The sequence below is a fragment of the Triturus cristatus genome, chromosome 5_2 (genome assembly GCF_964204655.1).
Source record: "Triturus cristatus chromosome 5_2, aTriCri1.1, whole genome shotgun sequence".
Lineage (NCBI taxonomy): Eukaryota > Metazoa > Chordata > Amphibia > Caudata > Salamandridae > Triturus > Triturus cristatus.
In genome coordinates this window covers 195,481,249-195,507,327 of record NC_140588.1, presented here as the reverse complement: position 1 = coordinate 195,507,327, position 26,079 = coordinate 195,481,249, and the positions used below count along the sequence as shown (strand labels likewise).

The following is a 26,079-nucleotide window of genomic DNA, read 5'->3' as shown; positions in this document are numbered from 1 at the left end:
GCGCTGTCTTCATTGCACAGAAACCGAAACTGAAATGAGCCTTTAGGCTCATTTCAGTTTCACTTTGTATGTGCGCAGGAGGCCATCTCAGCCCCCCGGGCACGTAGAAAGACTGGAGAGGTATCATTGGAAAGGGGAGAATCTCCCCCTTTCCAATGGTCCCCAGTGGATCCCTGCTCGGGGATCGCCCCAGGAGGGCGATCCCCAAGCAGGGATCCACCTACTAGACACCAGGGAGGGGGGAGCTGCCCCTTAGGCAAGGGTTTTTGCTCCCCCCAAATATTTTTAGAATCATTTAGTCTTTTTGCCCCCCTGGGGGGCAGATGGGGGCAGTAGCCCCCAATCTGCCCCTCCCAGCGGGGGGCAAAAAGCCCACTAGACACCAGGGATATTTACTTTGCGCAAATAATTTATTAGGGTGGGGGCTGCCCATGAAGGGCATGTCCATGCCCCCACCCCGCATAATGTACAGCCTTTCTGCCCCCCCTGGGGGGCAGTAGCCCTTAATCTGCCCCCCCGGGGGGTAGAAAGCCCACTATACGCCAGGGATTAATTTTTTCTCATCATTTGTGGTGGGGGCTGCCCAATATGGGCATGCCCCCACCCACCCTTCGCAAAAATGACAGCCTTTCTGCCCCCCCCTGGTGGGCAGATGGGGACATTAGCCCCAAATCTGCCCCCCCGGGGGGGGGGGCAAAAAGCCCAGTAGACACCAGGGATTTTTTAGGCAAATTTTAATTAGGGTGGGGGCATTGGCATGCCCGTTTTGGGCAGCCCCCACCCTAATTAAAATTTGTCCAAAAAACTCCCTGGCGTCTAGTGGAATTTCTGCCCCCCTGGGGGGCAGATGGGGCCATTAGCCGACAATCTGCCCTGCTTGGGGGGAACAAAAAGCCCACTAGATGCCAGGGTTTTTTTGGCGGCAAATTTGAATTATGGTGGGGGCTCCCAAAACGGGCATACCCATGCCCCCACCCCCTCCTCCCCAAAAATAACAGCCTTCCTACCCCCTGAGGGGCAGGAAGCCTGTTATTTTTGTGGGTGGGGGCATTGGCATGCCCGTTTTGAACAGCCCCCACCCTAATTAGAATTTGCCCAAAAAAATCCCTGGCATCTAGTGGACTTTCTGCCCCCCCAGGGGGGGCAGATAGGGGCAATAGCCCTCAATCTGCCCACTGGACGCCTACGATTACGCTGGCTTTTTTTATGTGTGGGGGTGGGAGCTGCCCAGAAATGGCATACCAATGCCCCCACCCCCCAAAAAATAGCCACAGTGTTTCTGCCCCCCTTGGGGGCATATCAGGGCAACCCCCTCCCCCCCGATGCCCCCCCCGGGTGGCAGACAGTCAACTAGGCAACTAGGTTTCCTTACCCAGAATTCCCTGCAAACCTCAATTTTTGCTGAAAAAATCACTTTTTTCACACATTTTGGTGTGGGAAAGTTGTGGCATCACCGGGCTCACACAAAGGGCAAGGGCTCAAAACGTTGTGAGGCGAAATCAACATTGCCTATCAAAAAATGTTTTGGGCCCTTGCCTGTCGCGGGTACTTGGGCCGACCCGCACAAGTGAGGTACCATTTTTCTCCTAGGACTTTGGGGAATGCGGGGTGGGTGGAAATTTGTGGCTCCACGCAGATTCCAGAACTTACCATCATAGAAATGTGGGGAAAATGTGGGGGTTTTTTTTGGACAATTGTTTAGGTTTGCAAGGGATTCTGGGTAACAGACCCTGGTGGGAGGCACTCAAGTCACCCCATCCTGGATTCCCCTGGGTGTCTAGTTTTCAAAAATATATAGGTTTGCTAGGTTTCCCTAGGTGCCGGCAGAGCTAGGGTTAAAAAACTACAGCTAGTCACTTTGCCAAAAAAGGGTCATTGTTCACTGCAAAATTGAGGTGTGACCACGTTGCGTTTTGCGCCGTTTCCTGTCGCGGGCCCTAGGCAGACCTGCACAAGTGAGGTACCATTTTTCTCGTAGGACTTTGGGGAACGCGTGGTGGGTGGAAATTTGTGGATCCACATAGATTCCAGAACTTTCCACCACAGAAATGTGGTGAAAATGTGTTTTTTTGTCAGTTTTTTTGGTTTGCAAGGGATTCTGGGTAACAGATCATGGTGGGAGGCAGTCAAGTCACCCCATCCTGGATTCCCCTGGGTGTATAGTCTTCAAAAATGTATAGGTTTGCTAGGTTTCCCTAGGTGCCGGCAGAGCTAGGGTTCAAAAACTACAGTGAAAACTGTGAAAATGTGGTGTGTTCACGTTAGGTTTTGAACCACTTCCTGTCGTGGGCACTATGCCTACCCACACAAGTGAGGTACCATTTTTATCGAGAGACTTAGGGTAGTTCAGATTTGTAAAGCAACTGTTATTACCTATTGATTTTTGTTGCATTTCTCCCTTCCAAATGAAAGACATTGTGTAAAAATAAAATCATTTGAAAAATGACCAATAATTCTTATGCTAGTATGAGTATTCCCAATTTAGAAAATGTGCAAATATGCACTGTTTCTAAACTCTGTAATTTGTTCCCATTTCAGAAATACATAGTTGTCTTTCATACCGATTTTTCCATGTATACATTTTCCCACAATAATTGCTATATACCCGGAACATAATAAAAAACCATTACAAAATGCTGCTCAGTTTTTTACTCTGGGTTCGTTGGGCTCTTGGTGAACCTACAAGTCCTATATATCCCCACAACCAGGAAGGCCCAGCGGATGTAACGGTACATTGCTTTCAAAGAGATGTCATAATTAGAAGAAGTTACAGGTGAAAATGTTGACACAAAAGGCTGCTTTTTTCAACTAATTTTTAATTTTTCCTATATTTAACTGGTAGTTTCTATAAAGAAACCTTGATGGATCTACACAAATGACCCCTTGCTGAATTCAGAATTTTGTCTACTTTTCAAAAATGTTATTGCTTTTGTACCCATTTCTACCATTAACTGGAAGGAGGTTGAAAGCACAAAAAATAGCAAACATAGGGTATGTCCCAGAAAAATGCCAAAACTGTGTAAAAAATGTTGGTTTTCTGACAAAATTCTCTCATTCCCTAAAAGCTGGAGAAATGGTGATTTAAGCCCCAAAAACCCTTTTTTGATACCATTTGCAGAGAAAAACCAGACGCTTTCATTTGCAGCCTGTTTTTCCCATTTTTCACAAAAAAAAAAAAAAGTTGCTGTATTTTGACTAATTTCTGGGAACCCTCTAGGAGAATCCACATTCCCTGGGTACCTTTAGAATCCCCATGATGTTGGAAGAAAAGGACGCAAATTTGGCGTGGATACCTAATGTGGTCAAAAAGTTACAGGGGCCTAAGCGCGCACTACCCCAAATAGCCCAAAAAAGGCTTAGCACAGGAGGGGAAAAGGCCTAGCAGCGAAGGGGTTAGCTATAATATTATTAAACGAGTTTGCATGTATATTACCCAACATTATTAATATTCGAATTACACGTGGGATTTGCATTTTGCATGGCTAATTAATCTTTTATGACTAAAATCTGTACGCATATTAACAATAGTATGTGTGGTAATAGAATACTGCATGATATATGTTGCTTTTGTAATGTTGCCCAAGAGGAAGACCGAAAAGGTGAATATAATTGCTTTAAATTTCGCTATATGCTAGATAAATACAAGCACATAGAGGGATTAGTAAGGGGTTAACATTAGATTCATTATTTCTATGTATTAATTACTCTTTTGTGTTTGTTTCGCTTAAGTTGGCATTTGGGCCTAAATCAAAGATGGCCGCTAACTCCACACGACGAAGTGGCCACTGTTCCATGAGGCGCGGAGTGAGTTGCGCATGCGCAAGAAATCTCCTAAACCTCGTAGCGACCTCTGTACCGCATGTCCCCGGTCAAGGATGTAGAACGGGAAGTCAACCTTACAATAAACCGGAACAAGCCAATTTTTGGACTAACTAATGACCTCACCTCTCAAACTGAACTGAGAACCTAAAACTTACATCGGACGATATCAACCAGCCAATCACGACTGTTCTAAAATATTAAATTGTATCTTCTTTACTTCATTGTATTATAAAAGAAGTAGTAGAATAGAGAAGGTCTGTCGCTTCGCTTTTACTTTTTGGGACGCGTCGCTTTGCGTTGCTTTGCTACGTTTTGCGCGTTCTCCTGAATCCTTGAAGGTCCGGATGCTGCCCGATCATCTGATGACTACGAACTTTTCCTAAATCTATGGGCAATGATAGATGCTTGCACGTCTCTGGCCCTTTGCTGATCTTTGGGACTGTAACGTGCTGAGCAAAGAACTTTGAACTTTGGCCTGCTTTCGGACGATTTACTGCAAATAATTGATTGAGTCAATGAATTGGAGGACTCCAAATAGCCAGATTAGGTAAATATGACGTTCTGCGATTTACTCAAAATTTGATATAAAACTTTCTAAACTTTGACGAGACAAATGCGAATTCAAATCATTATGAAATTTTAGATAAACAATTATGGATGAACGAGAAATTATGAGTTGTGAGTTTCATTTAAGAGATAGATTCTGAAGTCTTAAAATGTGTTTTAGCTGGTTCTAAATCACCATCAACCAATCCAACTAATTTGGTCCATTGACCAAGTGGGAGGAGTGCCTTGATGTTTTAGGATTAAGGATCTGTAGGCGAAGGGCGTTAATGTATATTTTGTAAATGACTTTTCCTTCCCTATAGGTTATAAGGTGTTCGCCTCACATGTCCGGCGCTTGAATCACTCATCCCTCCTGTGTGTGCCGACCAGTGTGGAAGTAATGTGAGTGGTGGTGGTATGGGCCCCACCAATGACTGCATGTGTGAATGAGTTAGTGTGACGTCTGGTCTGTGATGCAGGGAGGATATCGGTACGGTTGTTTCCCCGTTGCCAGGGGTTTTGCGCTGGATCATGAGCAATTCAAATGGGGACTGTGAACTAACAATAGTGGTGGGGAAAAAAGAGTGAACTGCAATTTATTATGCACCTGAAAAGTATAATGATCCAAAATATATAATATGCACAAAAGAAGTTTCTTGAAACATTAATGTCTAAAATAATCAATATAAAGAAAAAGAAAATGTCCCCAACACCCAGAAGAAGATACATAGCTCCTACTGCGCAGTTATTCTAATCTAGGGCTACTAAATAATGTAGCACAAACACGATAGTCATGAACAACTGAGTAGGTATATAATATTGTAATGCCCAGAAGTTGATTGAGCCAAGTAGTAACCTCAAAGATTAAAGGATCTGAGAAATATAGAAATGTTGAAATAAGACAGACTGTGAGTAAAGGAAACATCAGAAACCACCACCAAAAGTAAAGTTAATATTAAAAATCACGATATTACAATTAATTTGCTCATCAAAAATTCGAAAATTCAGATAGGATCAGTTACAAAGCTGTTAGTGGTCCCAGGGAAGATATTTTCTTCTATTGTGGGACAACCTCAGAACATAGTAAATTCATTAGGTGAAATATATACCCTAACCAATTCTACTTGATTACAACAAAGTGAAGTAGAAACAATCTTTATTTTGATCATAACTACAGTGTGCATCACATCACAAAGTTATTGCAAATGCAGATTCATATATATTATTGCATTATTGCTCAAATGTCTTAATTCTCAACATAACTACAGTGTGTATCACATCACAGTGTTATTGCAAATGCAAATTTATATATGGCTATTAATTAATGCTCGAGTGTATAAGAGCATAGCGAATGATGAATACAGTTCAGAATCATATATACAATCTAACAGTGCAGAGTAAGAAAAATAGTCTAAAGCATGTCACAAATCACATTTGGAAACAGAAATTCATGTCTATCATGATGCTAAACACAAACCTTAATCCAAAAGGCTATGCTTGAAACATCACATAATAAACCAACACAGAGGGGCAAATAAGACAAACTAGACGGATATTATAGCAGTTCACTCTTCCAAGGAATTCAATCCGTTGTTAATGCTATCACATCTCAAAATCCAACGACATTCAGTTGTATTTAAAAGATTTGTAATATCAACTCCCCAAGGTGTTTTTTTTAAATTATTTCAATCACCTGCCAGTGCAATTCAGACGGTGCATGATTGTGTTCAATAAAATGAGACACCAAAGGAGCGTGTTCTGTTTTTGAACCGTCTACAACTTTTGTGCTGGGAAAGACATGCATTAATCCTTTAGGTTGTTTGTCCCACATAAATAAGATGACATGGGCACCAGATGGTGTATATCACATTTTATGAATTACAATTCGTGTGGTCACGTAGATCATATTTGATAATGCCGTGTGTGAACTGTTTAGTATTATAAGTGGAATCACACATGAGACAATTAGCACAATGGTATTGTCCTACGATGATTGTACCAGGCCCTTTCTAATGAGCGTTTGATCAATCTCTTTGGGTAATTGCGATGGTCTAACTTTTGGCAAGAATGTTTGCCTCCCGAAAATAGTCTTCCCGAAATTGGGAGTTCCTGCGAATATGCAGAAACTGCCCAAAGGGAAGACCATCCTTCAGGCCCTTAGGATGGTGGCTGGTATATTCCAATAAGTTGTTCCTTGCAGTAGGCTTAGTATAGAGTTTAGTAGCCAACTTGCCATCATAGGGAATAATTGTGAGGTCCAGGAAGTCAACGCTCTTACTGCTGGCATGTGAAATAAAATTGAAATCCGGGGAGCACTGATTAAGCCATTCCAGAAACTTCTCAAGATTTGTTGTATCTCTGGTACGGACAAAGAAAATATCATCTATATAGCGCCGCCAGTGATGGACATTTTGAGAGTATGGATTATTGACCGGGTTGTAAATAAAGGTCTGCTCAAAATTATCTACAAACCAAATTGCTAAGTTTGGGGCATTGAAGGCCCCCAGTGATGTCCCCTTTATTTGCAAGAAAAATTCCCCATCGAATTGTAAATAGTTCAGAGTGAGGGAAATTGTCAATCGGTCAATAATAAAGTCCGTAGGGAGTGTCACCAGACCTGGTCGGGTATTCGATGCAAGCCTGATCACCTCTATCCCCTCAAATTGCGGTATATTGGTGTAAAAGGACTCAATGTCCAAACGCACCAATAATTCATTATCGAGGTCAAATTGCATTTGCACGAGTTGGGAAATAATGTCACCGCTTTCCCATACAGAACTCCTAGTTTGAAAAGCCAAATCCTTGATGAATACATCAATATATTTACACAAAGGTTCCAGTACCGACCCACAGCCAGAAACTATGGGTCGGCCTGGAGGGTTGGTCAAATTTGTATGAACCTTTGGGAGAGTGTACAAGACAGGGATCCTCGGTGTTTTGGTGTTCAGAAAGTCAAATTATTTAGAACTGAGAAAACCAGCAGATTTAGCCTTTGTTACAGTTAAAATCAATTCTTGACTGTCAGAGAGCGGATTAGACCTTAGTGTGTTATAGTGATCAATGTTAGAAAGTTGTCTGTGGATCTCAGACTTGTATTTGTCCATAGGTTGGATCACTATACCGCCCCCCTTATCGGCGGGCTTTATAATAAACTCCTGATTGTTTTTCAAAGAACGTAATTCTTGCCGCTCTAAAAGAGATATTATACGGAATGTATTCAAATCCTTTGTCTAAGGCTGTGACATCTTTCAAGACCATTGCCTCAAAGGCCAGCAGTTCGACTGGCATTTTATTGGTAGGAGGATTAAACGTTGAAGGTGGTCTTAATCGCGAAGGGTTAAAATTCTCATTGAAAACTCGATCAAGAAAAAGAAAAAAACTGCAGCAACTCAACTTGAATATCAAAAAGGCAGGTCTTCTCAGTTGGTATGAAACTGAGCCCTTTGCTCAATAGAGAAATCTCAACAGAGGAAAGGGTATGTTTGAACGAATTAAAGATCGGAATCATGTCCGATGCAATTTCATCAGTGGGCATATCACTCACTGTGGTGGGCCCCACTGATAGAACTTCTTGCGGGTTTAACATTCGCCCGCCTGGAAGTTCCAATGTTTGGGTGGAGGTCTGGTTTTCACACGACCTTGTCCTCTGCCCCGTTGACCTAAAAAAGAATTATAGGCTGATGTAGAGGGACCCTGTCCAGAATTGGAAGAATTATCTGACTCCTCAGTTGAATTAGCGGGGGATTCAGAGAATGTAATAGCCGTATTCCTTCTGAACCTGCCCCAAGTGTGGTAATTATCAGTATATTGTTGTCTAAGTGGAGAATAAAATTCATCAAGAAGATATGGGTGTGCCTTCGTTTGGTCAAAATTAGCAATATCTTTCTGGATTTTATTGGTCATCTTGATTTGCTCAATTTTTTCAAATACCTCTATAGTGTTCACTTTTTCCAGTGCTGCTTTCATGTGTTGGGCTGTCGTAAGTCGCATTGTTGACAATTTAGGGCCGGCGCCAATCACCAGAATCCACTGGCTCAAATTAATAACTGGGCCTAGGCTGGTTAATGTCTGTAATAATGATGCAGGATTCTCTATAATTTTAGTAATTTAATTTCCTCTTTCTTATAAACCTAATTAAGGAATATGTTATGAGTAGTTCTCCACTTAAGCCTGTTCACTGCAAAGCCCAAAAGGAGTGTGGGTTGTGAATATTACTCATCAAGGTCGAGCTCTTAAAGGGCTGTGCTGTGAGGATCTTCACAGGAACCACTCCAATACTTTTGTTATCTCACAAAGAGTGCATGTTTGGTCCCTGTAAGAAATGTTGTTACTGGTTGAATAGGGTGGCAGCCCATGTCAAGCGGCAACCACAATCCTTGTTGTGGTGAGGCACAAGCCAACCCCAAATTAAGCTGTGCTTAACCCTCTGGTAGCTTGGCACAGAACAGTAAGGCTTAATTTAAACAGCGGTGGCTCAGTTGGAATGGGGTGGTGAGCCGGGGGATTGCATTTATTTTCTTTAAATGAATTTACATTGTCCGTTGCACCGCCACATGCCTCTCCTCCGTCTGCTGGAAGCACCGGAAGCACTCCGGCTTCCTGGCTCTCCCAGCTAATCACAACACTGCAGGAGCAGCGGTCGTGATTGGTCCGTGTGCCCTGTTTGGATGGTCAGGCAATACCTGGGGAGGCTGGGCATGTTCTCTACGGGGTTGTGTCGTACAGCCCAATGGAGAACATGCCAAGTGCGCATGACTGTTTGGCGGGCCCTAGAGGGCCAGTCAAACCGTCATGTGCTCAAACCACTCCTCCTCTGCGTCACGGAACCAACCCCGCCCGACCTCCACATAGCATAAGAAAATGATCATAATGTCATGTTATTATCTTTTCCTTTGTTGCACTGCTGAAATAGTAATGGGGTGATGCTCCTCCACCTTAGTGGAGGAGCTGCCACTGAATTCAGAGGCATTGTGTGAAGTATTGCACGACTACTTTAAACAGTAATAAAATTACTATGGTGCACAAAAAGGATCCCACAGCAGATTAGAAAAATAGAGGGATTTTTAATAAATAAAACAAGACCAAAATGACAAAACCCCAATCAGTGAAAATGGCACCAAAAGCACAAAGCGCCAACTGTGTGGATATCTGGTCATGCAAGACTGGGACAAAGTCACAAGTTCAGACTGACCATGGTGGAGCGTGGATTTGCTACAGGGACCCAGTTAGGCCTGCTAAGCAAAGTACCTTTATTCCTGGTTTGCGGAGCCTTCAATAGTTTGTTCAAACTACACCTGTACCACATTTATGGCGACCTGTAGGGGAAATAGATTCAAATGGTTGCGTAATGTACAATTAGTCCTAGACGATGGAGTATATGCCTCTACCAGTTGCTTTCCAATGCTCTGGTTATTCTTTAAAGCGAATGGCGGCTATGCCAGTTGTGATGAATGACCCTTTTGAAATGATTGGTTTGGACTGCCTGAGAAGTTGCTTGCCAATTAGCTTATTAATCCTCTGTAAACATTCAATATTCTGGATGCTTGACTACTTTGTTTCCTTCAATTTAATCTTTCTCCTTTCCCATGAATCACTACAATAGAACACAGTAACACACCTATTTAACAAAATAAGTCTCTACTGTACTACGTTCTCTCTGCCAAACTAATCTTTTAAATATATTCTGTGTCTCATGGTGAAAGAAAATGAATGACTGCGCTGAATGCACCACAACAAACAAACCCTAAGCGGGCAACCTTCAAGTCACCACCCCCCAAATAAACCGCATCGGCCTCCTCCAACATTTCATGCCTCAACTATATCCATATAAAATTCTACTGCAACTTCCTCAACACCACTTCCTGCCCTTCCTTATACCATCACCCCACATAAACTATATGCCTTTAAATGCATAACCAGTGTCCAAGAATAGGAAAACACCCATAACCTAACAAGTGATTCAAGTCCAGGCCTTTTTTCTGTATAAGATGTATGTCTGGGAGATGACAGAGCATTAGTGCTTTGAGGTAATTCCACTATGGTACGAAAGCAATACACAATTGTCAATGCAAAACTGGAGGAGAATTAGCAGTAATAGTCAAGGAACTGAATATTTGACTGCTAAGTAGCAGACCTACATCTGCTTTCTCCCATACGTTTCTAGATGCTGAATCGGACGTTTCCATAAAATACCCTAAGCTGTGCACTATACAAACTTTATATTAGCACTGCACCTCAGCTAGGATAGTGCCTCTCCATTGCCCTGCCTTTTGGTCCAAAATAATGGTTCTTCATTTTTATTCAGACTATTATAATTCAACTTTCAAGAAAATTATTAAACAAAAATTTGTGTCTTTAAAATGGTTGATTCTCATTTATATGCTTCTTTTCATTGTTGCAGAGAAACTATATCAAGTTATTGTGTGTCCATCCCACAAATATTCAACAAATAATAAGAAATAACAACTCTCAATGCAATTTGGACCGTGGGTCTTTCATCAGGAGGCAATAAAGTACTGTAGATTGAAATAAAATCACAATCATTGAATCAAAATAATCAAATTGTTAGGTGCTCAACATAAAGATTAAGTTATAAAACATATAATTGTAATACGATGAAGCTAAATGAATAAATGTATATGATGTCAATTAAACATTAATTTGAAGAGTCCTTGTGTGTACGCCCTGTTCATAAGGCACAGCGTACTGCTCCTTATTTTACTCTGTTAATCTAATCTGATCAAATTGATCAGGTATACACCCATATTGTGAAGCTATAATTTATAGTGACATGCTCAATAACAGTTTCCTCACTGTTAACCTGATAATGTGTGTGCTGTGAGTGGGGATTCCAACATAAGTGATCAAAGTGACATCGGTATTCGCTCTTAAGAGGTATAATCAACAGTTCACCGCTAGAAGTTAAGATTGCGAATACAGTGCTAATTCGAATGTTTTGATGACATTCTGGATTAGTGGGTGATACACCATCTGCTCCTGACCTGTTTAGTTAATTGTTTTCTACTAGATTAACTGGGAGTGCACAGATAAATATTCATTATTCACTGTGTAAACTGAACATCTGGTTTGATGAGCATAAAATGCCACAAACAAATAGCATCAAATCTAACTTGGAAGCTCACGATTTCCAACTCATCTCTGAACATTCTGTCCTAAACAGGAAATACAGAAGAAATGTTCTTTAGCAACCCAGAGTCAATCAGCATCTAAGGTATTGACCCATTCTTTGAAACAACCACGAGATCTCTTTCACTTGACAAAGACCTGTGAACAATTCTCATTCACTCTCAGCAAGCAAGAGAGAAAGGAATAAACTCAACATGGGAAAACTTGAAGCTCACTTTACATCCAGCTTAATGCTGGAAGTGATATCGACAGTAGAAAAAATGTAAAGCTGGAGGAATAGAGCATTTAACAAAACATTTCCCTTGAAAACCTCTCAAAAGCAAACTGAGGACATCATGAATGATTGATGAAATAAACAATAAAACACATGTGTACAGCTTTCAAAGCCACTGGGATGAAACAATGTGCCCAAGACCATATAGGCCCCCAAAGAGCCCAACATGATTTATAACGCCTCAATCAAAAAAGTGAAAAGAGCCTACTGTTCAAACTTGAAGACGTCATGTACCCCACAGAGGAACTTCATAAAACATTATCAGAATTTTACAGTCTGGAATACACATCTGGCTCAAAATCTTAATCACAAGAGTTATGTTGTATAATAGATCACTTTTCACCAAAGAAAAAACATTAGATCTGTTACAAAACAACCTGAACATCGGGCCAAATGAAACATTCCATATAGAAAGAACCCTAGTCTAACTTCCTTTCAGCAAAATACTTTGGTTTCAAGTTCAACAATATATTCAACATTTTTAATGACTGTCCGGTTTCCTTCTGAACTCAAGACGTCTTGTATTTGACCACTTGTCAAGACAAATAACCTAAACCCAACTGACCCCATCAACTGGAGACTAATCTTAAATAGTCAAAAATCTGCATCTTTCTCTTGGATTTCAAGCTTACTGGAAGACAACATATTACTATCCAACGAACAAACAAGCTTTCATCCAGGAAGATATGATTCGGTCTTGATTTCCATCAATGTTGACCCGAAAATCAGTGTAGAGAAATTGGGTACAGGCACTACTGTTTGCTGGCCTGTCATCAGTCTTATGCACTTCATTGTAGAACAATACTTGATAGAACAAAAGAAACTGGCATTGATGTAAACATTCTTCACTGGAGCATCTTCTGCCCTAAGGAAATATCAAGCATCCTATGCATTCTTCCATTCACTTCCACAAATTTCAACATAAAAGGTGGTGTAACACTAAATCAATAATGCCCTTTTCACTCCCTTTCAACACTTGCGTTAGTCCAATCCGGCTACACCCAAAATATTGTCATATCCATTGTTATACCCACACTAATGATACCCAAATAATCCTTGAATTGGAGAAACTAATGACCTTAAACTCTTCTATGTGATCAACTCCGAGCTTTTGACCACGCAATGAAGAAGACCCACTTTGGCTACTATGCGGAGCTTGGAAAAATGACGATCCATATACAAACTGAAGTAAAGAATTAAACAACTCCAGCAACTTCAAAAGAACCTAGGAGTTATCATGAACTCTACCCGCCCCATAAATCCTCAGATTTTCAAATCATTGTAGTTAGTGTAGTCATCATCGGCACATATTTCATGATTTTGCCAGTGCGCAAAGTGATTCACTAAAAAAAAAATCCACTCACTGCACCCACCCAATCTGCTTACACATCTCTTTCCTTTTCCTCTTATTAGCCCGGGAAAATCATGAACTCTGTCATGATGAAGCAGATAAAGGGGCTTAAAGCTGAAAGCATTAGTTAAAATAATTTGGAAATAGGGGAGGCTGTCCAATGATGTCAAACAAATTCTTGGACTGTGACTCCCACCTCTGCTTCTTCAGGTTACTATGCGTAATATCTGAAGGATGTTGCTTCAGTCCTGCAGCATGCACTGAGGAGGATAGTCTCCAACTTTAACACCTGAGCACTGGAACCCCTGCAGGAAACTTGGTTTCTTGACATATATTAATTATGCAGCCAAAACACTCTGCAGTCAAATGCCTTCATTTCTGATTTGTACTTACCAAGTCCAAACATTCCTTAGCCTTGGTGATCTTTTATATAGAGGAAAGCATGATATGATAATTAGTCTTAAGTTTTAAACCCCATTGCACTGCTCATTCCAAAGGCTATTTACTTGATGGTGGTGGGAAGTAAATCTGTGGTGCTCCCACAATGCCTGTATCACTTTCTGTTGTCATCAACAATTGTGTTCATAATCTCATCCCAGGCCTGTGCCAGATCTGGTGTTCATTCCATTTTTAACATCCATGTTTAAAATGGTGCTTTCACGATGGGCCATATCAGTTCATCTGTCCTCCAATTTTAGTGTCCTGTTAGATTATCATGTAATTGCTAATTGCCGTTAATGTGGAAACCTGGTTCAGATATTTACATCTTGGGGATGATGATTCTATTTCTTGGTAGATCTTGCTTAGTTTTCTGGAAGTCAAATAGTCTCAGTGCATAATATTATATTGTAAGATTTTATAATGAACATTTCTAGACACAATGGGCATAATACTTTGACTTATTTTGTAATTCACTCTGCTTCTGCCTATATGCACATCTGCAGTTAATTTTCTTATGAACCTCTAGAAATTCTTTTGTCTCCTTCAGCAGTGCTCGATCGACATGGGCTTCTGCTTTCTTGACACCGCTGAACATGCATAGTAATTCTCAGAACTACGTGAGTGAGTGGTTCATATCCCCTTTTTCTCCAAATGTAAGTCATTTTTATAATATACTATAACAAAAATTGTCAGTCCGGGACATCTTGCTCTTGGACAAGGTCCTAAATATTAGCAGAGTCCTGGAAGTTTCCCCCATCCCAGTACTTTTAACCAAATTAATTGTTGTGGTCAGTCTCTGTTCTTAGGACTGGGAAAGCCATCAAGTGGAAAGCCAGATTTGTATGGTTCTTTCAAAAGTTTCCTCTTCAGGAATCCTATCCAGAAGGAAATTACTGCTTGAAAATCATGAGAATTGACTCCCCATGTTCTTGAGGTCAATAAGTAGGCTAGACAATTGGCATCAAGACATCACCCTGTAGCCTGTGCTCTCAACCCATGAGCAGTTTCCCATTGGAGTTGTGTGGTCAAATAATAGAGTTTGAAATTGGGTGCTTCCAGGTGGCGGTGCTCAAGAGTGTAGTGTCTCAACATGCTTAGCGCCACCTTATTGCAGTTGATGTTCCATATCAAGTAGAATGAAGTATAAATCTTTAAGAGCCCCTGGGCAAAGTGAGAAGCAGATTAAAAACGGGAATCTTCCCAGAATTGGCAGTGGAAAGTTTTTTTCAAAATAATATACACCTCCTCAATGGTGACTGTGTAGACTTGATATCACCATATATGACCTGGATCTGGGAGGTAAATCTTCACTCCCAAATGCAGGAACATGAGTTTGTCATCCTAGCAAGCAAAGGGAAGATAGGCCCAGTTTGCTTGTTATCTTGAGGCTCTACCAAACTCACCTATTACTGCTGGAGTTCAGTCCATCCTTATGGGAATATCATCAAGGAACCACAACATATTATTCATACACAACGATAGCACATGAATTTCTTTATTCAACTGTGCTGCACTGCTTCTAGCCGGTTTAAGAAAATTTGCAAATTACTTCTTAGTTAATGCAAATATTATTGAGGATAAAATTCATCCTTGACCTGTCTGCAGGGGTGTAGCTCAGTCTGTGAGATTCAGGGTGTGTGGATCTCACATTTCCCTGTGAAACAAGTAGGAAAAACCAACACAGGCATAGCAGACACGGTTCCTGCCCCCAAGACCCAACTACCAAGCCTAAAATACTTTTATATGGGGTTGTGTAACACCCCCCATCGAAGTTACACCCTGGCATTTCTGCCTTTCAATTTTGTATGTGAGTAATATCGCAAGGCTTTTTACTTGTATAGGAAGGAAGTTAATTTGAATAATTCCAGTCCTAGGTGCCTAGATGATAGGGTAGCGAATATAAATTTATTATTGAATAATAAATGTTTTTTTACCACAAATGTACCAATAACGTATAGGAAAGATGGCGGGATATTATTCATCAGTTAGAATAATCTTTGTGCATTAAAAGGGGCAATATGCCCCAGCATGATCCAGTTTTGGTCCAAGTGCACCAGTATTAGGTGTCGCTGATCAAAAAGAATTTTATTTAAGATCTTGTACTCAGTATTACAATAGAAATACGTCAAGCCAAACATATTGCTGTATTTCACCTGGGTTTGGGAAGTGACACAAAGCCTCATTTTCTTCAGCAGGATAATAAACTTTTCTGGTGAGGCTCTGAAACTCTCTCTGAGCTTGGGTGCCAAAAAGGCCTATGTGGAAGAAAAATGAAAAAAAAATGGGGTGGGGGGGGGGGGGGGGGGAGTAATCTGACCCCAACGTCCTTACTAAAGCTCTGGCGATTTATTTTAAGCGCTACAGCCTGATGCTACTGTGGCAAATACAAATTAATCTATTTTCTGATTTGCAGGCTGATTATTATCATCAGAAGGTTTCGGGTAATAATCAGCGAACACCAAATGTATTCCTTCTTGAAAATGTATTCTGTCTTCTCCAGTTGTGCTGACACTTGTAAGAGTGTGTCACATGAACTTCTCAGTTCAGTTTCGACAGCCATGCCAGTAATCTACTAGTCTTGTAACCTTTGTGTATGGCCTAGCTAGATATTTTTTATATTTAAACAGTTCAGCCTTTCCCTGAGGTGCATTTCTTCCTTTCTTCTACTAAACCATGGAACTGAATACTTCAGTCTTCAAGCCTCTCTCTCTCTCTCTCTCTCTCCACCCCATCAATCTTACTTGCATCACATCTGAGACTTTTTATACAATGTCCCAGGTTTACCACATTAAAGGCCTCCCATTTGATTAGATACTCAGAGGCTGTACCACTATTTCCTGAACAGTTGACTATCTCTTCACAGACTCAGGCCTTAACAAATGATCCCTCCAGTACACTAGCCTGTAATTTCCATGTGGGGATAGGTGGCATAGAAATTTCCTAACCAATGGTTAAGAAATTGTGGCCAAAGATTGTTCTGCATTAATTAGCAAAACTTGGATATGTGCAGTGCTAACAATTTTCTCCAGCATAGCATGGCGATATTGAACTGGAAAATTAAAATATATGTTTTTTATCAAGCTGGGATTTTTCTTCAATCACTAGTTATTTTGCCAGTCCCTCAGCATGAGGCCATGGGTCAGCGCCAACAGCGGCCGTATGGAATGAGATCTGTAGACTCAATTTAAATGCTCTAAGTATTATCGGTATGTTTGCCAATTGTGCTTAGATATTTTGGTAATAGGCCGCATAATCTGTATTAGGGGCATAGATAGTGACTAGGATTAATTCATACCTGTTTAGTCTATCTTGGACAACAGTGAAACCCTCTCTGTCGATAATTGTTTTAATAAATGTAAATGGGGCCCCAGGTTGGATCCAAATTGGATATTCCTTTGCTTGTAGGAAGAAGTAGATGTGGAACAGCTGTTCTTTTCTTTTCTTTCCTTTTTTTTTTTGTTTGGCAATATGCTGTCCTCCACATGGGTCTCCCGTTGATGGACAACCTGGGGACTCCATCTCTTAATGAACGTGAACATTTTGAAGGTTTTAATGCGGTTAGTGTTTTTTTTTTTTTATACTCCATGTCAGAAATTTATAGTTGATTAGGAGACCTATAATAAACACCTTTTCTAAGTTTGCTGTCTGCTAACAGGGCCAGTAAGAGGCAGCCTATCCCAGTAGCATCTTAGTTTTCCTACCAAAGGCTTCTGTGTGCAGTATGAGGAAAGGACAAGACATGCACCTTGTTAGATCACTGAGAAGCCAAGAAGATGAACACCCCAACAAACCACTCCCAGGATCGAGCAGCACTGGCCTCTAGTCTACAAACCACATACAGTGCACACCAAGGCTCCATTTCCCATCGGCTGAAGCTTGATGTGGGTACATTTTAATACTCTGTTGCCCACTATGTCCATTCCCCTCAAATTTACTCATTAATACCAACTTATCTATTTAAGAAAATTCAGTACAGTGGTACCCAACATACTAGTTTTACCATTACTCAAGCAGGATGAGTGTTGTCTTGCTTATAACGTTGAAGTGTTATTCCAAATCATCTGCAAACTTGATGTTCTGTCTGGCAGTGCATCACCCTCTACAGAAGTGTGATATGAATCCAGACTTGTATCTGAGGCTGCCCATCAACAGGTATGCACAACTCCTATGAAGATAGCCTGTCGCTAAATCTTGATGTTGGCATAACTGTTCCCAATTTTCTTGTCTGACGGGGATGTGTTTTGCCTGCTTATCTAGTTCTTGTGCATTACTGTCTTTTCATACTTCTGTCATCAAGGGATTGCTGCTTCTTGTTCTTTGAAGTCTTTGTTTCCATCCACCCCCAAGCTTCTTTGGGTTTAGGCGAAGAAAAAGTTCTTTGCTATCATCAAAATGTTTTAACTTTGAAGAAAATGCTTATTGCTGTCTTAGTTGCTTTAACTTGCACTTCACTGCAAAAAAGGGTTAGCATTGGTTTTGGGTTCCCATTGCGTAACCTGGGAAGAGTAGGACCGTGCTGTCAATAATGGTTGTGTCCAAACTCGATGACCGCTTGATGGATCAGGTTGTGGGGGGGGGGGGGGTGCGCCTTGAAACAGTCAGTCTGCAGCTCTTCATTGCTCCAAATCACAGCGCCATCCCCTCTGCCATGGTCTTTTTATGGTGTCTTTCTTACTTGCAGGATAACCAACAATTAGGGCAACCAATGAGGAGCTTAGGAGCAGTACCTGTTGCTCATTGAGCAGTTGGCCAGACCTCCATCCTAAAGTAGATTCCTATAGAAAAAAACACTAAACTCGCAAGCAGATTATTCTTTACAGTTAATGTAAAAATTACCTTATGTGGTCTAAGGCAGTACCATGGGTGATCGGAAGTCAGCAAGCATCCCTCTTGTGCCAGCATTAAATTCCATACTTCAAAGGGCCACATTTAATATACCAGTAAAGTTTCAAGTTTTGTATGTTATTTTAAAAGTACCAGATAGTACAGCTGTCATGTGTTTTTCACATGGTCCATTGTTGTTATCCCTATGTTAGGCTAATCGTGCACGTTGTAGGCCGCTGTAGTTTTGCACAAGTTATTAATTATCATACTTGCTTTTGTGCCACATTGTAATTTCACACAGAATCAGCCTATGTTTTCCTATTTTAGTCATTTCCTGGGATTTAGTCTGAACTAGTCAAGGTCTAACAACATTCCCCCTTGTTATTCTCTCTGATCAGACACTAGCACCTAGACATATAAAAAATAATTCAGCTGCTGTTTTGAATACACATATCTTGTAATTTAACTAGGGAGAGGGTTCTGGAAAACAGCAGACACACAGAGTGAAGGTCCTGGGACGAGAGTGGTGCGTCAGCTGAAATGTAGAACTTCCAACTGTGTATGCTAAGGTACTGGGTCCGTCACTAAACCCAGAGATCTACATATCTGAAAGAAACACGTTAGTTAGATTCCTCACCTTAGAATATCCCCAGGCGTCAGACTGGATCCGGAAGATTTTTCGTCAGCAATACCCCTTGCGCGTCGCTAGGCGTCGTCTGCGGTTCCGCGTCCGTCGTCGGCGTCGTGCGCCGGAATGACGTCGTCGGAGTACTTAGACGCCGCCCTCGCGCGCTGACGTCAGTTCTTCTTTTTTCCGCGCCAGTAAGCGCAGATCCGGGAGAGCTCCCCTTTAGTCAATTTTTGACTAACTTTTTGATCCTTTTTGATCCTGTCAATCGACTCCGGTGCCGGTAGGATGCCTGGTTTTAAAGCCTGTGCTGACTGTAACCGTCTGATGTCGGTTACGGACCATCACCGCCGGTGCCTGTACTGCTTGGGCCTCGACCACGACGCGGAGTTGTGCTCGGACTGTAAGGCCCTGACCTCGAAGGCTAGACGGGAGCGGTCCCGTAAGCTTCTCGAGATTCGCCACGCGGCTCCGCGTGCCTCTCGATCCCGTTCCAGGAGGAGGTCCAAGGATCGGTCGCGGAGCCGCAGCCGACGTCACCATCGGTCGTCGGGATCCAAGTCTTCGGGTAAGTCGAAGCATTCCAAGAAGTCCAAGAGGCGACATCGCTCTTCGAACTCCCCTCGCCGGTCACGCGACTCGGCCGAGTGTCAGGGTGGTTCCACCCCCGCGGCTCCGGCGGAGCCGCAGGCGCCGCGCACGTCCCCATACCCTCCGGTCCCTGGGACTAACGCGACGCCGGCGGAAGTCAGTGCCTTCCTCTCGGCCATGAGGAACCTGGCTCCGCCGTCGGCGCCCGCTGGTGCGCCTTCGGGCCCCGCGGACCCGACTGGGCTGCCTTGCCTGCCGGTGGCTCCAGCCCCGGCGCCGTTGACGGCTCCGGCCTCGACGCCGCAAGCGCCCGAGGGACCCGTTCTCGAGTCCCCGTTGACGCCGGTCGACCTCGTCACGCCTCCTCCGCCGGCGTCGACACCGGTACCACCCCCGATGCTGACGTCGACTCCGCTCGACATCGTGCCCCAGTTCAGTCCCGCTCCGGGCCCGGCGCCGCTAGAGACACATTTTGTCTACCGCCCGGCTCCGTTACTTTCTCCTCTACACCAGGAGTCGGATGATGGGGACTACTGGGAGGGATCCGAGGATCCTATGGCCGCTCAGGTCCAACTGTCCCAGGACTGGGCAGATGAACTGGGGGAGGCCAGTGGTCTGGATACCTCGCCAGACACTGGATTCATCTCTCCTCCGACTGTGGCTTCGGAGGAGGGTGCTGCTTTCTCCGTGGTGCTACGCAAGGCGGCCGCAGCCCTTGGGCTCGAGCTACCTGCCGTGGCTGTGAGGACGAACGTCCTCACTGAGGTGCTTCAGTCTGCAGCAAGCTCCACTGAGCCTCTGCTGCCGTTCAATGAGGCCCTCACTGACGTTCTACAGGGCCCCTGGTCCAAGCCCTCCACAGTTCCTCCTGTGGACAGGAATGTCGCCACCGCCCTGCTCCGGGCGACCCCAGTTTTCTGTCCCAACACCCTACCCCTGAGAGCCTGGTTATCCAGGCCTCCACCTCCCAATCCTCTTTCCCGACCGCCCTGCCGGACCGGGATTCCAAGAGACTAGAGCAGTTTGGCAAGAAGCTGTTCTCTTCCCTTAGTTTGGGCCTGCGGTCTTTGAACACCGCTTGTCTCTTGGACCGTTATTCCCACTCTCTGTGGGATGCGGTGGAGGACGCGCTGCCCCTGTGTCCGGAGGAGGTCCGAACACGACTTACCCAGGCTCTGGCCGATGGGAGGGATGCCGTGCGACATGCTATAAGATGTGGGCTTGACACCACGGACTCGCTGGGTAGGGCCATTTCTACCTCAGTGGCGCTTCGACGTCACGCCTGGCAGCGGTCCACGTTATTTTCGGGTGATGTCCAGAGCTCTCTCATGGACATGCCCTTTGATGGTACTCGCCTTTTTGGCGAGAAAGCCGACAGTGCGCTGAATCGCTTTAAGGACTCCCGGGCTACGGCCAAGTCCTTGGGCCTCTCGGCCCCGCGGTCGCAAACTTCCGCCTTTCGCCCCTTTCGTGGCCCAGGAAGGGGTGCCTCCTCACGTACGCCTAGCCACCAGCCGCAGAACCAACCTGCGCGCGGACGTGGTTTCCGCCGAGGCGGTTCTGGAGGACGACGAGGTCAGTCCACATCCACCCCGGCAGCATCCGCCTCAAAACCTTCCTAGTCCGAGCTTTCATGCCCATTCCACGCCAGTGGGCGGCAGAGTTCGCCATCACCTGCTCCACTGGCGGTCCATCACATCGGACAGGTGGGTGCTGCAAATCGTCCGAAGGGGCTACTCCCTCCCCTTCGAGACGACCCCTCCAGCCATGCCACCGCAGCACCACCGTATCTCGGGGGATCATTTGAATCTTCTCCACGAGGAAGTATCGGCCCTCTTGGCCAAGGGGGCCGTCGAGCGCGTTCCGAGTCCAGAAGTAGGTCGTGGTTGTTATTCCCACTACTTTCTGGTTCCCAAGAAGGGCAAAGGGGGCCTACGCCCTATCTTGGACCTCCGGAATGTCAATGCCTTCCTCCGGAAGGAAAGGTTCAAGATGTTGACCTTGGCTCAGGTTCTAGCTGCCCTAGACCCCGGAGACTGGATGGTAGCATTGGACTTGCAGGACGCATATTTCCACATCCCCGTCCTGCCGGCCCACCGGCGTTACCTGCGGTTCACGATGGGCCAAGAGCACTTTCAGTTTACCGTGCTCCCCTTCGGCCTCACCAGTGCCCCTCGGGTGTTCACGAAAGTGATGGCGGTGGTCGCAGCTCATCTGCGCAGATCAGGGGTTCCAGTCTTCCCCTATCTCGACGACTGGTTGTTGAAGGCGGGCTCGCCCCAGGCAGTCGTCTCCCACCTCCAGACTACGGCGGATCTCCTGCATTTGCTGGGGTTTTCCATCAACGTGCCGAAGTCACACCTGAGTCCCTCTCAGAAGCTCCTCTTCATCGGAGTGGTTCTCGATTCGGCGCAGTTCCGGGTCTATCCACCGGAACAGCGGGTCCGGGATATACAGGCCCTGATTCCCATCTTTCGGCCTCTATCCTGGGTTTCGGTCAGGCTAGTGTTGCGGCTTCTGGGGCTGATGGCCTCCTGCATCCTACTAGTGCATCACGCCAGGCGGCGCATGCGGGCTCTGCAGTGGGACCTGAAGTTTCAGTGGGCCCAGCATCACGGCAACCTGTCCGACCATGTCTTGATCTCGGAGGGCACTGCACAGCAGTTGCAGTGGTGGCTCACGGACCGCGATTGGGTCATGGGCAGAAGCCTCTCCCTTCCCCAACCGGAGCATGTCGTAGTGACGGATGCGTCCCTCCTGGGATGGGGTGGCCATATGGGAGAGGCGGAGATCAGAGGCCTCTGGTCTCCGGCGGAGTCTCGTCTCCACATCAACCTGTTGGAGTTGAGAGCGATCCGACTTGCACTGAAAGCCTTCCTTCCCTCCGGTCGGGGAAGTGTCGTGCAGGTGTTCACGGACAACACCACCGCCATGTGGTATTGCAACAAACAGGGTGGGGTGGGGTCGTGGACCCTTTGTCAGGAGGCTCTGCGCCTCTGGACGTGGCTGGAACACCAGGGCGTCACCCTGGTGGTTCAACATCTGGCGGGCTCTCTGAACGCCAGAGCAGACGAACTCAGCCGCCGGTGCATGATGGATCACGAATGGCGTCTGAACTCCGAAGTGGCGCAAGGTCTCTTTCAGCAGTGGGGAGAGCCTTGGTTAGATCTATTCGCCACCGAAGAGAACGCGCAATGTCAGCAGTTCTGCGCGTTGGAATTTCCAAGGCGGCACTCGCTCGGCGACGCTTTTCGTCACGAGTGGAGTTGCGGTCTGTTGTACGCCTTTCCGCCTATACCACTTCTGCCCAGAGTGCTGAAGAAGATCAGGCACGACCGGGCCCAAGTCATCTTGGTGGCTCCGGATTGGGCACGAAGGTACTGGTATCCCGAGCTACTCAGTATGTTGACCGATACGTCTGCCCCTTCGGGAGGATCTTCTGTCGCAGCAGCAGGGGACGGTCCTCCACCCGAACCTGTCCAGCCTCCACCTCCATGCGTGGAGATTGAGCGGCGACAGTTGATGCCATTTGACTTGCCTCCTGACGTCTGTGATATCATTCTGGCAGCCAGGCGTCCCTCCACAAAGTAGGTATACGCCTGCCGGTGGAACAAATTTGTGGCATGGTGCACAGCAAAGGCTGTGGATCCCCTTTCCGCCCCTCTTTCTGAGGTTCTCCTCTTTCTTCTTTCTTTGGCCCGGCAGGGCTCTGCCCTGGGCACCCTGAAAGGTTATCTTGCTGCCATCTCTGCCTTCTTGCGGCTTCCTGATCAGCCTTCTCTTTTCAAGTCCCCTGTGGTTACACGCTTTCTAAAAGGCATTACTCACACGTTCCCTCCTGTCCCTTTTGTAATGCCTCAGTGGGACTTGAATCTTGTTCTCACATTTCTAATGTGCGCTCCCTTTGAGCCTCTTCATAATTGTCCTCTTCGTCTGCTGACGCTTAAGACTGCTTTTCTGGTAGCCATCACCTCGGCTAGACGGGTGAGTGAGCTCCAGGCTTTATCTTCAAAGCCTCCTTTTCTGTCTGTTCATCCGGACAAGGTTGTCCTTCGGCCTCGTCCCTCCTTTCTTCCGAAAGTGGTGACTCCATTTCATCTTGGGCAGTCTGTCACCTTGCCCACCTTCATTCCGCCTCCGCATCCTTCCAAAGAGGAAGAGAGGCTCCACCATCTGGACCCAAAACGTGCGCTCTCCTTTTATTTGGACCGCACAAAGCAGTTCCGGGTGGACGACCAACTTTTTGTTGGATACGTGGGTGCTAAGAAGGGGAAAGCGGTGCACAAACGGACCATCTCTTGGTGGGTCGTTTTGTGCATCAAAATTTGCTACTCCTTGGCAAAAAAGGACCCTCCTGTTGGGCTGCGCGCCCACTCCACTCGGGCCACAGCGGCTACTACTGCTTTGGGACGGGGTGTCCCTTTGCAGGACATCTGTCAGGCGGCGACGTGGGCTTCGCTACACACGTTTGCCAGGCATTATTGCCTTGACAGCCAAGTCCGGAGGGATGGCTTCTTTGGCCGTTCTGTCCTCCAGGACTTTCTGGTGTGATCTTGGTTCGCAGACCCACCACCGGGGTTGGTATTGCTTGGGTATCTATTCTAAGGTGAGGAATCTAACTAACGTGTTTCTTTCAGATGAACAAGTTACTTACCTTCGGTAACGATGCATCTGTAAGAAACATTAGTTAGTTAGATTCCTCACCGACCCACCCATCCTCTCCGTTCTGCGAACCGACATCTAGGTTTAAGGATATCCTTTTCAGGCCCCTAGATTTTCTTTTTGGCACCAGTGTCGGTCTTTGCATGGCTCTGCGTTCCTGGCGCGGAAAGCTATGTACAAGAACTGACGTCAGCGCGCGAGGGCGGCGTCTAAGTACTCCGACGTCATTCCGGCGCACGACGCCGACGACGGACGCGGAGCCGCAGACGACGCTTAGCGACGCGCAAGGGGTATTGCTGACAAAAAATCTTCCGGATCCAGTCTGACGCCTGGGGATATTCTAAGGTGAGGAATCTAACTAACTAATGTTTCTTACAGATACATCGTTACCGAAGGTAAGTAACTTGTTCTTTATAACCACTTAGCTTCAGTTGTAGGCGAGGGTGTAGACAGATCTGTCAGATGACATGACAGGGCTGCTTATTGTATATGGTTTATTAACCATGCTGATGACATTATTGACATGTATTTGTTTTCTAATTGTGTTGCCATAATTGCATCTTAGAGCACAGTAGTTTAAATAAACATTGCAAACTTCCTTCATGTCTTTTTTCTTATTGTGGACAAGTAAGAGTGTGAGAGAGAAAGGGTGTGTCCTGTTAACGCGATCCCTGAGAGGGTCGAGAGTGGTATGTTCTCGGACGCCAAATCACTTGTCTCTCTGGAAAGGTTAGGAGGGCAAGTGAGTCACTAGATCTATTCGGACTCTGGCTCATAGATACTGGGGTGGTATGGTGACTCATGCCCCTACATACTGATGTTCTATGGTCCCAAGCATAGTTCTGTTCCTGGTCAGAATCCTTGTAAAACAGCGGTGAGTTAGCATATTTAAAAGAATATTTATATATGCCCAAATGTTGAGGTTTTCTGTGAATAGTGTTATTGATGCTATTGATGATGATCACTTTGCTATCAGCCCCTCCTGTTTACAGTATTTGAGTGGTGAACTCCCTGTCTGCAGTAATGCGAGCCCTTTTTATTCCTAAAGGCATAACTCCTTAAGTTGTAACTTTTATTATATCAATACTTTCACGTTGTATACTCATTTTCATGCTGTTTATATGTTTTCCAGGGAAGATCTTGCAAAAGCTATTGGACAAGCAGGCGGTAAGACACTTTAAATTTGGATGACATTTCAGAGATTATCTGGTTTTGAAGCATAGTATTGCTCTTTATTTCGACTTAATAATTTTAGATTTTCAAATTGTCTCATTTCAGAGAGGTGTTTCAGTGGGTTTATAATCTTGTGTACGTCAGCATCTCTTACCTACAGCATGGGATAACTTGCATAAAATGTTCATAGAGTCTAGGAGTCATGCCTGGATGTGTGTGAAGGGGGATCCCTTCAACTGCAGGAAGTCTCTAGGGCTGCCACGCCTATTTGCATTGGAGTTGGAAGATGATTTGAATTGGTTGTGTCATAAGGGAAGGACCAGGTCACCTGAGCAGATTCCGAATGAATGATTGCGTGTTCAGATCTGTGACTGGCCGAAAGCCTGCATTAAAGTGTCTGATTGTGAGGGCCGCATGTGTCCGGGAAGTTTTCCCCTTACTTGTCTTGCTGCAGGTGCATTGGCAGGAGATGGCCACAGCAAGGCTTCAGCCCTGCCACCCCAGGCGAGGGTTCAGGGAGGGAGATCTTCCTTGTAACTCTCCTGCAGCTAGACAGGACCCTCTGGTACCAAGAGCTGAACAGGATAGCCCTGAAGAATCATTATGCATTTCCTTGCACCA

General features: G+C 45.0%; 1 protein-coding gene across 6 annotated transcripts in view; it reads left to right on the top strand.

Annotated features, from left to right (window-relative positions):
* Positions 1-26,079, top strand: part of SYCP2L (synaptonemal complex protein 2 like) — a 1,177,754-nt gene that overhangs the window by 263,892 nt on the left and 887,783 nt on the right. For all 6 annotated transcript variants that reach the window (XM_085606974.1, XM_085606977.1, XM_085606975.1 and 3 more), the window contains exon 8: positions 25,418-25,452. In XM_085606974.1, coding sequence (XP_085463100.1) covers positions 25,418-25,452 — 35 coding nt within the window. The remainder of the gene's footprint in view (positions 1-25,417; positions 25,453-26,079) is intronic.